The sequence below is a fragment of the Miscanthus floridulus genome, chromosome 2 (assembly GCF_019320115.1).
Source record: "Miscanthus floridulus cultivar M001 chromosome 2, ASM1932011v1, whole genome shotgun sequence".
Lineage (NCBI taxonomy): Eukaryota > Viridiplantae > Streptophyta > Magnoliopsida > Poales > Poaceae > Miscanthus > Miscanthus floridulus.
The window spans coordinates 173,411,598-173,424,947 of record NC_089581.1 but is presented as its reverse complement, the minus strand read 5'-3'; the positions used below and the strand labels follow the sequence as shown (position 1 = coordinate 173,424,947).

At 42.2% G+C, this 13,350-nt stretch overlaps 1 protein-coding gene across 1 annotated transcript; it reads right to left on the bottom strand.

Annotated features, from left to right (window-relative positions):
• Positions 1-1,233: 1,233 nt before the first annotated feature.
• Positions 1,234-9,000, bottom strand: LOC136535740 (dolichyl-diphosphooligosaccharide--protein glycosyltransferase subunit 1A-like). The gene is made up of 10 exons (XM_066528116.1): positions 8,718-9,000; positions 8,569-8,613; positions 7,194-7,822; positions 6,937-7,084; positions 6,689-6,865; positions 3,389-3,457; positions 3,222-3,311; positions 2,813-2,971; positions 1,829-2,053; positions 1,234-1,657 (listed from the first exon to the last, which is right to left on the bottom strand). The coding sequence occupies exons 1-10, from the start codon at positions 8,832-8,834 to the stop codon at positions 1,466-1,468; spliced, it is 1,851 nt and encodes a 616-aa protein (XP_066384213.1). The 5' UTR covers positions 8,835-9,000; the 3' UTR covers positions 1,234-1,465.
• Between the last annotated feature and the right edge of the window lie 4,350 nt (positions 9,001-13,350).

Below are 13,350 nucleotides of genomic sequence, written 5' to 3'. Positions count from 1 at the left end.
CCTGCACTGCTTTTTTCTCGGCTAACAGTGATCGTCTTCTAGACTTGATCACTGATGGACAGGCACTACTACTTGGCTAATCCTTTGCGAACTTTCCTGAAAGCTTTTCATGGGACGAATGATTATGCTACGCAAGGTACAGATGCTGGTGTAGCAGTAAATACATAGGATCATGTCCCATGGGAGATAGGATTGGGGGTGGGGGGGACGCATGAATTGGACATGAACGCATATGCAAACCGAAGAAATAAAAAACATATGAATTTTGCAGGAATATGCTTTTGTATGAGCAGTAGGAAAAACATAGAAGCAGAAACAAAAATGAGGTTGGAATCAGTGGCGGATGCAGTATGGAAACAAAAAGGGCTAAATAATGATGATTTAGGGCTAGTACTAAAAATTAATAGTGATTTAAAACTAAGTAACCGTGGTCTAATGAAGAAATCAGGCTCACTAGGAGAGGCCGTAGCCCCAGCAGTCCCCTTTGGATTCGCCCCAGGTTGGAATGGATCAAATCAAACACAAGAGAAGTTTTCTAGCTTTTTCCTACAAGTGATTCCTACGAACCAAAGATAGATACAAAGGACACCACGATTCGATTCTTATATAGGCCCGTTCGCTTTACTGAAAAAACAAGCCGAAACATTGTTCTAGCTGATATGTTGTGAGAAGAAAACATTATTTCGGTTGAAAAAACAAACTGAAAAAAACATATTATAAGAGAAGCAAACAGGGTCATAAACCAAAACACACTACAGAAACTCAATCATAGAATTGTGACCGGTACATTTTTCCTTTGTTTTTTCCTATAATCCAAGTGGAGGATTAAAATTTGAACCTAGTACCATGCACTTGGTAAAGCAAAGGGTAGGTCTCAAAAAAAGTGAAGGAAAGCAAAAACTATTATTCTCTTCACCAAATCAAGATCCCACATCACAGGGTTTCGTTGTAGGTCACGAAAAGAGAACCAACAAACCGCTTATTGTTGCTCTTTACATGTGGTCCCAAAGCTTCGTGAGTGCAAGCAGTGTAATCCTGCCAAAAGGCAAACCCTGTCCAGTCTAAAAAATGTGAAGCAAGCACCTCTTTAGCATCAAACCTAGCTGAGCTCCACAAACAAGTATTACTCACTATCTTAGCGACAGTTACAGGTGCAAATGCACCACTGAACAGGGTATCTAAAGCAATTCTCAGCTAAAACTTTTCCAACTAAGGATTCACACATTCAGTCCAAAAGATGAAGGTTTCCTGTGATATTGTTATCAAATGCAAAATTTAGTCAGCTCAGAAGGATTACAGTGATTATCATGTTACATGGTCATTGCAACTTCCAGCCCTCAACTGGGAAACTAAGATGGTTACCGACACAATCTCTGTGTAGTAGATTTCAATATTGGGGTAAACCATAACCCAGCAAAGACCCTAATCGCTAAAGATGTATCACGCCACAGCAGCACTCATTCGCTCAAATCTCACTAATATACTCTAAAAGAGATTCAACCTCCTGCCTCAGGGCAGCAATTTTCTGCTGCTGCGAAGCAATCCTGTTCTCTACATCTTGCCCACGCAGCTTCTTCTCAAAGCAATCGACAACGGTGGAATGCCTTGTCATGAGCTTCTCCTGCATCTCTCTCTCCTTTGCAATCAAGTCCTCTACCTGCATCACCCCAAAGCACAGTAACCAAAATGGAAGATTTGCAATTAATGTAAATGCAGAAAGGAAGTTCAGAACAAGTTTCTCAACTTGCTTTCTTCGTATGCCTGACAGGAGATAGTGTTTGGATGATGATGATGATGATATACAACAACAACAACAACAACAACAAACCTTTGGCCATATCTGATAAGACTGGGGAGATGACTGTAGAGTCGTCAACAGCAGCTTCAGATCTTTCGATAGCTCCTTAAACTGTGCGTCAGCAGCTTTACGAGCTGCCTTGCAAGACTGAATGTCTCCTGTCCTAGACAAATCACGCAACGAGGCCTCCAGTTTATCATGAACTGCTAAGCATTGCTCAAAGATGCCCTGGATTTTCTGAACAGTGGCTTGCACCTACACCATAAAGAGTAAAATGGCCAGCAAAATATTAGCACTATAGAAAATAACAGGTAGTTGCCATAATATCAAAACAACAAGCTTGTACTGCAGCAATTCAAGATTTGTTTTTCAAAACTCAGGCCAAACATGGCTTCCTTAGCAAGGCATGCTTAGTCTAAAATTAATTCATATTTACAATGAGTTGCAATGGTTAACTTAAGCCCTCACTTATGCAAATTCTCTTGTTAGTTTTTAACCAAACTCTGCACGCGTTAGTGCAAGTAGAATAGACAGAATTATTATTTGAGGACATCCAAGGTTTTCCTAGTTAGAATATCCTTCTATAAGTAATTTCAGTCCCAATTGACATATAAAGCAGGGGGGCAGACCCAGTGCCGGAGGCTCCCACATGAGTGGGATCTGGGGAAGGGAAAAACCGATGCAAGCCTTACCCCCGCAAAATCTGCGGAGAGGCTGCTTCGAATTGACATATAAAGCAACAAAGGATAAATGATTCGCCAGTTCATGTTATATATTACATCCGCAGATCTACTCCTGCCAATAAATATCTATTTAAAACCCTGTGTAATTAGGTGCTGAAACTAATCATCAGTATGCCCAGGGCCCCACAATTAATGCGACACGTCATATAGGAAAAATATAATAGTAAAAGATAACAAAAGGGGAAATATTTGCAGGCTTCTAAAACAGTTTTCAGCAAGCCCATTGACTCATGATGTGTGTGTGTGTGTGTGTATTCAAGTAATCGCGTACCTCATCCCATTGCAGCTTGGCCAAGTAGGAAGGAGAGCTCTTGGATATTGACATATCAGTACGCATGTAAACAATACAGGCCACAAACAGGAGGAAGAAACCAGTAATCAGCATCAACGGCTCTCTGAGCAAGGATATGTTGTTGAATTTGTAGTAAACCTGCATATTGCAAATGATTCATCAAATAAGTTTGCTCCAGTTCATATGTATCTATAAACAAACAATTTAACTCACTAGAAGTAGCTCAAGTAAGCATTTCATACTGCAGCTTTTAGTGCTGTTATGTGTGTTGGGAACCAATACTTCATCAAATGATTATTTGGTCCGACCAACAGTTGAAGCACAAATTACCCTTTTTCATAGAACCGTTATCCAAGCAAATTACCCGAAAATGAATTTAGTGACAAACCTGGAAATATAAATTATGCTCTGGAATAACATCAGGTTTCTCCAAGACAACAACTGGCCTTCCAACAATGTCAAGATGTGAATACTTAACCTGCACCAAAAATCACTGCTTTTAGAAACAATGAATAGGATAACTATTTAGCTCACTACACCATAGTGAGAAATAACCTCTTGCCGCTGCTGTGTTGGAAAGGGAGCTGAAACTTCGATATCCTTTGACCCTTCAGGTAGAACAACCTGTTCAACAAAGATACTTATACAAGGAGCAAAGACAACTAATGCAAAGGCATGGAATATGAAAAATAATAGTACATAATACCCTGTCATTATTCTTGCTATCCACATTCCTATGATCACAACAGAAATAAAGAAGGCAGTTTATAATGAATACCAAACACATAATGGCCACATAATCTGCAAATTGTGTCATGTAGGCTTAAACTACAACAACAACAACAAAGTCTTTAAGTCCAAAACAAGTTGGGGTAGGCTCGAGTTGAAACCCAGCAGAAGCAATCAAGGTTCAAGCACGTGAATAGCTGTTTTCCAAGCACTCCTATCTAAGGCTAAGTCTTTGGGTATATTTCATACTTTCAAGTCTCCTTTTATTGCCTCTACCCAAGTCAACTTCAGTCTTCCTCTGCCTCTCTTCACGTTACTATCCTGGCTTAGGATTCCACTATGCACCGGTGCCTCTGGAGGTCTCCGTTGGACATGTCCAAACCATCTCAACCGGTGTTGGACAAGTTTTTCTTCAATTGGTGCTACCCCTAATCTATCACATATATCATCGTTCCAAACTCAATCCCTTCTTGTATGGCCGCAAATCCAATTCCCGCGACACTTATCTGTTAACATGTCGTCTTTTCGTAAGCCAACATTCTGCACCATACAACATAGCAGGTCTAATCGCCGTCCTATTAAACTTGCCTTTTAGCTTCTGTGATACCCTTTTGTCACATAGGACACCAGATGCTTGGCGCCACTTCATCCACCCTGCTTTGATTCTATGGCTGACATCTTCATCAATATCCCCGTCTCTCTGTAGCATTGATCATAAATATCGAAAGATATCCTTCCTAGGCACTATTTGACCTTCCAAACTAATATCTTCCTCTTCCCGGGTAGTAGTGCCGAAGTCACATCTCATATACTCAGTTTTAGTTCTATTGAGTCTAAAACCTTTGGACTCCAAAGTCTCCCGCCATAACTCCAGTTTCTGATTCACTCATGTCCGGCTTTCATCAACTAGCACTACATCGTCCGCGAAAAGCATACACCAAGGGATGTCCCCTTGTATGTCCCTTGTGACCTCATCCATCACTAAGGCAAACAGATAAGGGCTCAAAGCTAACCCTTGATGTAGTCATATTCTAATCGGAAAGTCATCCGTGTCTCCATCACTTGTTCGAACACTAGTCACAGCATTATTGTACATGCCCTTAATAAGCCCGACGTACTTTGTTGGGACTTTATGTTTGTCCAAAGCCCACCACATAACATTCCTTGGTATTTTATCATAAGCCTTCTCCAAGTCAATAAAAACCATATGTAGGTCCTTCTTCTCCCTATACCGCTCCATAACTTGTCTTATTAAGAAAATGGCTTCCATGATTGACCTTCCGGGCATGAAACCAAATTGGTTCATAAAGACCCACGTTATTGCTCTCAAGCGATGCTCGATAACTCTCTCCCATAGCTTCATAGTATGGCTCATCAACTTAATTCTCCGGTAATTAGTACAACTTTGAATCTCCTTTATTCTTGTAGATCGGTACCAATATACTTCTCCACTCGTCAGGCATCTTGTTCGATCGAAAAATATAGTTGAACAGCTTGGTTAGCCATACTATAGCTATGTCCCTGAGGCATCTCCACACCTCGATTGGGATACCATCCAGTCCCATCGTCTTACCTCCTTTCATCCTTTTCAACGCCTCTCTGACCTCAGATTCTTGGATTCTCCGCACAAAGCGCCTATTGGTGTCATGAAAAGAGTCATCCAACTGAAAGGTTGTGTCCGTATTCTCACCATTGAACAATTTGTCAAAATACTCTTGCCATCGATGTCGGATCTCATCCTACTTCACCAAGAGATGCTCCCTTTCATCCTTAATGCACTTAACTTGGTTGAAGTCTCTTGTCTTTCTCTCACGAACCCTAGTCATCCTATAAATGTCCTTCTTTCCTTCCTTTGTACTCAAATGTTGGTAAAGATCCTCATACGCTCTACCCTTTGCCACACAGCTCGCTTTGCAGTTTTCTTTGCCACCTTGTACTTCTCTATGTTGTCCACACTCCTGTCATGGTACAAGCGTCTATAACATTCTTTCTTCTCCTTAATAGCCCTTTAGACTTCCTCGTTCCACCACCAAGTATCTTTAGCCTCGCCTCCACATCCTTTGGTTACTCCACACACCTTCTGAATGTTGGTTGCCATCTTCTCCCACATGTTGTTTATGCCCTCTTCTTCCTTCCAAGAGCCCCATTTGATAACCTTTTTCCTGAATACCTCTAACGTCTCCCCTTTTAGTTTCCACCACTTTGTTCTTTCAATCTTAGCTTGTTTATCCCTACGGGCACGCACCTGAAAACGAAAGACTACCACCAAAAGCTTATGTTGAGAAACAACACACTCCCCTGATATCACCTTGCAACCCAAGCATGCTCGTTTGTCCTTTCTTCCTGTGAGGACAAAGTCAATCTGGCTAGAGTGTTGTCCGCCTGAAGGTCACTAGATGAGATTATCTCTTTCTAAAGAAAGCGTTGGCTATCATCAGGTCAAAAGCTACCGCGAAGTCCAAAACTTCCTCCCCCTCCTGATTCCTACTACCATACCCAAAACCTCCATGAACTGCCTCGAAACCTACGCTTGTAGTACCTACATGCCCATTAAGATCTCCTATAAAAAGCTTCTCACTACTAGGTACAGCTCTAATAAGGTCATTTTAGTCTTTCCAGAACTGTCTCTTAGCACTCTCGTCGAGGCCTACTTGGAGGGCATACGCACTAATTACGTTCAAGACCATATCACCAACGACAAGCTTGACTAAGATAATCCTATCTCCTTGCCTTCTTACTCCCACCACACCATTCTTGAGGCTCTTATCAATCAAAACTCCTACTCAATTTCTATTCGCGACTGTCCCTGTGTACCAAAGCTTGAAACCTGTATTGTCCACCTCCTTCGCCTTCTGACCCTTCCATTTAGTCTCTTGAATGCATAATATATTTACACGCCTCCTAGTCGCGGTATCAACTAATTCTCTTAACTTATAGGCTTAAACTAAAAGAGCAGACCTAGTGCCGGAGGCTCCCACATGAGTGGGGTCTGGGGAAGGGAAAAACCGAGGCAAGCCTTCTCCCCGCAAAATCTGCGGAGAGGCTGCTTCGAACCCGCGATCCGGTAACTTATAGGCTTAAACTAATGAAATATAATTTATTTGTTCGATGCACATTCACACGTACCTTTACAATAAGCTTTTCAATGAGAATTTCCTCCAATGGAGAACCAAATGTGATATTGAGAAATCTCTTTCCAGCAGAATAGAAAACAAAGTCTTTAAGTGGTAAACCATAACCAACAGTGAAGGTTGTTTGCCACCCACCAAACAATGGAAACCTTGGTTCAATTTCCAGTTGGGTCTGAAATAAGAAAGCTTGATCTTTGAAACTGGTGTTGAAACCTTGATGACTGAGACAGCTAACAAGATTACCTTCATAGAATCACTCCACAAATGTGATGTTGAAATATTACCGATCTCATCTCTGTAATAAATAGAGTGTGCCCTTGGGGGCAGTTTTGCAATAAGATGCCTAAAAGATGAAACACCCCTTACATAAGGTCTAGATTGATAATCGATCCTGCAAAGGAGGCAAATAATTAGTTACTTCTGAACATAACTTATCTCTCGAGTTACAAATTTATTTAGCTACTTAAAAATTGCAATCAAAACTCAGAAAGGAGAATAACCTGGAAAATTCACCCTTGAGTCTGGCACCACCATGGGCAATGTTGTAGTGTTCTGTAATCTGTACATTCCCCCAGTGAGATATTTCAATCTCCCTTATAACTTCCTTTGCGACTGCAAAAGGATTGTTGTTCTCAAAATGCACAATCACAGGTAAGTAGGAAAACGGGGGAAGATCGTGAAATGGTCCATATTTCAGTTCTGAATCCACAAGTTTTGCGTTTGGATGCCTTGTGTATGATTCAACCCTCCCGCCAGGCAATCTGATAGCAAGTGTCTGTGCCTTAACAGGGTAAGGTGACAGATAGTGAGCACTATCCTGATAGACAACAAGCTGTGCTTCGGCTTGAGTGATTTCTTCTGGGAATGGTTGAAGAGAGTGCGTGAACACAGTCAGGACATCCAAGTACAGAGTCTTTCCCTTTTCCAAAGGTTTGGGCAACAATGCTGAAAAGAACATCAGCTCCGGGGGAGCTCCAGAAGGTTGAACAACTTCGATTGGCAGAACAGTACCTTGACCCTTCACTTTTCCTTCACTGCCGAATGCTCTAATAGCTGCCAAGTTCTTGGCTTGGATATTGGGAAAAGCCAGTAAAACTTGAGAGACAGGGTCCGGTCCAACATTTTCAACCTAAACAAAGGGGGAACCATGTAACATTTAGAGCAACAAAGCAAGGCTATATTCCACCTAGAGTCCTAGACATGAGCACTTTGAAGAGAGATGTTATTCTATATCAAAAACAAAAAAGTTTCAAAGAATGTTAAGGATTTCAGAGCTGACACATACACTAAAAAGCATAAACATGATTAAAATATGGAAATATAAATACCTATACATAAAACAGAACTCAACAAACATCACTAGAAACTGGTTTAGAAAGCATATGGCTGATTCGTGGGGCAGAGATATATCGAAATTTTGACAGTAGTAATTTGGGCAGTGGTGAATAGATCAGCAGTCAGACATTGCAACTGGATTTCAGACTGATAGTGAGCAGTGCTGATCTAGTGAGATGGGCCAACCCGCTTCATAATTATGTAATATATGGATGTTAGACGCAAAAACTGAGTTCAACAAGCATCATCCACTAGAAATTGGTTCAAACAATGCTGACAAAATTTCACGGGACAGATAATTAGGCATATTTAAATTTTGGGAGCAGCAATTTGACACCGCTGAATAGACCTTTAGCGATGAATTTAGTATAGAAGAATTCACTGTATGAAACTGCTAGCTTCATCGACACATGGCACTATGGCAGAGTTCTAATCAAGCTGACGAGGCAACAGTGACATTTCAGACTACTAAGAGATGCGGAGTTGGACAGGCAGGAACGATTCATAAAAACACGAGAGAGACAGAACCAAGCAGCAAACCTTGAGGGAAGCGAGGACGCGAACGATATGCGAGGTCAGATCAACCTGCGAGGAGAGAGGGGGAAAACGGACACGTTAGATCCGAGAGCGCTGAGGCGGGAGAGGTGGGCGCTGGGCTCCGAGATCTGGGCAGCGAGGACTGTACTGACCCTCCGATCTGCCTTGGAGATGACGAGATCGGCGCGCGCGGTGGAGGCGAGGACGCCGGCGAGGACGACAAGGAGGAGCGCGGCGATGCGGCGGAGGGGCGCTGGCGTAGTTGCCATCTTCCCGCGGCCAGATCGCGTCGGGGACCGCTTGGCTTCGCGGCGGAGATGTGAAGAAGAGCTGGGCTTTAAACCCTCGGGGCCTTTCGGGCGTGTGCGCCTGCCTGCGAAGGCCGAGGAGGAGACGCTGCGCTGCCGCTGCGGCCGGACGGGTCAGGTCAGTCGTTTCGGGGGTTTTGGTGCGACCTGGACTTGTTCCTGCAGTCTTTGCGTCGTGCATTCCGCATTTGGGCAAGTTTTGGGTAGGTTTTGCCAGGTGGTTATTTTCTACGTAGCTGTATGACATGTTAAGAGAACCACGAGGTTAAATCTTTTGCCATTCAAATTTTACATCTTGGTATTTGATACATGGCAAAATAATATGTTCGTTTGGCTGTGGCTTGTCGTAAACGATCGTAAATTTTCAGTCGGAACAGTATTTTTCTCTCACACAAACCAGCTAGCAGTACTTCTTCACGAACCAGCAACGATACGAATCAGCCAACCGAACAGCCTTATTAGCACTATATCAAACAAAGACTGATTTACCTCCATTTAATGCATGATTTGGTTCATTAATTGTCACTCATGCAAAGTCACGCATGCTGTATGCTGGGCTTGTTGCTGCTGCTCGCCCTTCCTGCTGCTACTAGCACTGCTGCTCGCCATTGCTGCTGCTAGCACTTTTGCATGCCCGGCAGTGTTTACAAACAATCAAATATTACACTTTATTGTACAATTATTGAATAGTTCAAGTACACAACTCAATTGTCCCCAACTATACAAATCACTCACACACGTTACATTTGAAGTACACCATTCTAATTGTCATGATTGATTTAACAAACAAAGGGCAATCGAGTCACGGAAAGCATTCATCATTATATATTTGTCCCTTGCCAGCGTTTGACGAGTACGTGGTTGAGAGGTCGATGCTTCAGGTGAAACATAGTTCTCATCACGATCACAACGATCAAAGTCCCTATCCACTATTCCACTCGTTCTAATGAAGTTATAGAGTGCCATGCATGCAACAATAATTTGGCTTTTGCTTATGAGGTGCATAACTTGGCATTTGCAACAAAATCCTTCACTTTATCTTCAAAACTCCAAACGACCTCTCGATGATATTTTCTAAGAGATGAATGCGTGTAGTTAAAGATCTCTTTTTTTATCTTGTGACTCCGGGCCGTTTCGATACTCCGGAAGATGGTACTTGGTTCCCTTGTAGGGCGTAAGGTAACCTGGACAGTTTGGGTAGCCGATGTCCACCAGGTAAATTTTTTCTACACAATGGAACAGTTGTAAATTTCACCCAGTTTAAGTAGAAGCTTCAAATGCAACAGCAGCAAGGTGTTTACCTGTGGGTGGATGTGGAAAGACGTGGTTGTACTTGGTCATAGCATCAGTAAACACTCTCATGTCGTGTACAGAACCAGGCCATTCAGCAAGAACAAATGTGAACCTCATGTCGAAGTCACAAATAGCCAACACATTTTGTGTTGTCATGCCCTTACGGCACATGTGCTGAACCAGTTTATCACTTGGCACCACACATGATATGTGAGTGCCATCTATTGCTCCTATACAATTGTTGAAAAAGGGATGGAACCTAGGGTTTCTCAATTTAGGATGAATTATTTTGAATTCTAGGTCGATTGGCTTAATGATGTCTGCAACTAGCTTAACCATACTTTGCAAAACTTTCTCAAAGTTATTGTGAATTGTGCCTAGTGATCTCTCAAATATATCCTCAGTTTGCCTAACTGACTGTGGTGCTCCAAGCATCCAGAGAAACATTCCTAAAGCCTCAATTGAGGTACTCTTAGTACTAGATTTCAGGCCATACGACTCTACAGGAGATCATGAAGTCGATGGAACATAGTTGGACTCATTATAAACATGTTATAGCAGCTATTTCTATCTCATGGCTTTCTCTCTACCCATTCTAGTTCAGTTAGCATTGGTTTCCTTCTCTTAGTCCTATTGTAGTATTTGTCATGGTGAATAGCATACAGAAGCATACCGTTCATAAAATCGTTGTCATCATCCCCAAGAGCAAGTCTGAATATTTTCTCATCACTTGACTCGTCAGAATTGTCCCCATCCCTTGCTGAATTACCATCCTGACACATAAATACATCACAAACTCAGTTACATATGCCAGTAAAAAGTGAACATGCTCACATCACAATTATAATTGAAATGCATCACACAGTACAACTGACATAGTTTAGACACAACTAACATAGTGCAAATGCCAAACATAGTTCAAATGACATAGTGCAAATACAACAGACATAGTTCAAATGACACCCTTACTACAATGACAGACAAAGTTCACATGACATGAATTGTGAAAAAGGCAGACATAGTTAAGATAAGAGGATCTAGTTGTTGACCTCGGCATAATGCTCAATGAAGGCTAGCCTTCCTGCAGGTGTAGATGTGCCAATGAAGAACTCTATATTGTCCTCATCTCTAGTGATCTTATCCACATCATACCACAACTGTCGGTTTGTCTCCTCTACACCACACTCTCTAGCCAACTGCTGCACATACCTAATCTTTTCATGTCGATAATCTCCTTCTACTAGGCCATCTGCTGCTTGTTTTCCAAATGTTTGTGGATCATCACATTCCTCTCAGCTTGAATCCTGGCATTCTCGCTCATGAACTTGTTCATGCTCCTAACTGCTGGGCTCTTAGGCTGCTTGCGTGGACTAGAGCAAGTGCTGCTTGTGTTGCTTGCTCTCTTGTGGCTAGTGATGCTAAATGGGGTCTGTACATCAGGGTCCTCGGGTGGGTCCTCCTCGTCTTCCTCATCTATAGTCATACTTTCTCTAGCAACAAATGAGGTGGAGCCATCAACAGCTACACCATGGAACATTTGGTCCAATTCATCGATGTAATTTGGCCACCCCCACTTGCATTTCTTCCAGTCTGGGTGGCCCTACAGAACTTATCATTGTGAGTAAGTATACAACTTACTAGATGCAAAACAACAAACAAGCAGTTTGGCAATTATCTCAGTGTTGTCTTCCCACCATTCATTAGTGGCATCAATAGTGCCATTACTTCTATGGCCTAAGCCCATGTCATTGCGTAGTCTTTGTATGAATTGCCAATATCCCTTCAGACGCCTAATCCTATTAGCGATCTGGGTTCTATTATGGACCAAATTGGTTGATGCATAATACCTTCATATGACCTTCCTCATCCATGTCTTGTTCATGACTCCCTTTACGCAGTTACCCTTATTAATTTAGTCAACCCAAATTTCACACAGTTTCCTAGTATTTGGATCCGACCAATTTCCCCTGTCGACTCTAGCCTAATCCATGCAGCAAGAATACGTACATACATTATGAAAACGGAAACAATTGAACACATAACATATTTTTCTAGGTTTAAAAATATACCGGGACTGCGTTCGGAAAGATCTCGTCATCTTTAGCTACATTGTGATTGTTGACATCGAAGTTATCTTTCGCAATAGCTACCGTCGTGGGTCATCAATGTTCACCGTGGCTCCTAGATCCAGCAAGCATGTCGGATGCAGATCCTATGGCAGAACTGCCCGAAATAACACACTTACAAAGGCGCTCATCTTCTACCAGACACTAAGCATCCCGAAAGCAAGCTACAGCGGGCGGTATTCGTCGGGCACACCCCAAGGGAGAGCCTGAAAGATCCACATTTTTCCCAAGGATTCAATAATGAGAACAAGTTATAATACTTAGTACATTTCATACATCTAGAGTGCTTAGAAATTCATTATTACATTGTCAAATTTAGAGTGCGGAATATTAAACAGCGGAATGATAATAAACATCTATTGATAAGAGCAAGGATCCATCTGTGCCCACTAGAAGAATCCTTCACACAACAGTACTCCTCAAGCATTACCTACAACAGGGGTAAATAAACCCTGAGTACACAATGTACTCGCAAGACTTATCCGACTAGTGAGAATAGTTTCCTGACTCCAAGGGATATGCAAAGATTTATGGTTTGTTGTTTCCCTTTTTACAGAAAGCAATACTAATAATGAGTCCGTATTTATGTTATTATTATCAGCCATAATTAATTTATTATCTAGCCATTCTATGTAAGCACCCGTTCTACTTTTAAGCAAGAGTTGAGCAATCAGTTCCATTTCATCACCTTTCATCTTTCAGTTCTTACTACGGTGCTAGACCCCAAATAAGCCGTATCGGATTGCCCGGTGATTCGTGAATCAATGCCCCCAGCTGGGTACCCAAAAACACATGCCCCGCTTGTACCCTAGGCACAAGTAGGACCAACCCATCACCCTCCTGTTATGGGATCTAGGTCCCCATCCAAACTTGGACTTCAAGCCCCCGCTCCTGAGTTCTGGGCTCAGTGCGGTGCAAGGACCTCCACCATCCCTACCTTCGATTAGTTAGTCCGAAAATATCCGGAACACATGACAAGAGAGCAACAAGTCTTCCCTGCGTCTATACCTAAGTATGTGCTCGGGATAATAAATCTGTGACTTGCCTAGAGACTTATG

What these genes read in the sequence shown, in the direction of transcription:
- LOC136535740 (XM_066528116.1), bottom strand. Translation starts at nt 8,834, where the DNA reads ATGGCAACTACGCCAGCGCCCCTCCGCCGCATCGCCGCGCTCCTCCTT. An exon ending in TTGAAAAGCTTATTGTAAAG is followed by an intron (nt 3,458 to 6,688) that starts GTACGTGTGAAT and finishes TTTGTTGAACAG; the next exon opens with GTTGTTCTACCTGAAGGGTC. An exon ending in CCAAGCTGCAATGGGATGAG is followed by an intron (nt 2,054 to 2,812) that starts GTACGCGATTAC and finishes TTTATGGTGTAG; the next exon opens with GTGCAAGCCACTGTTCAGAA.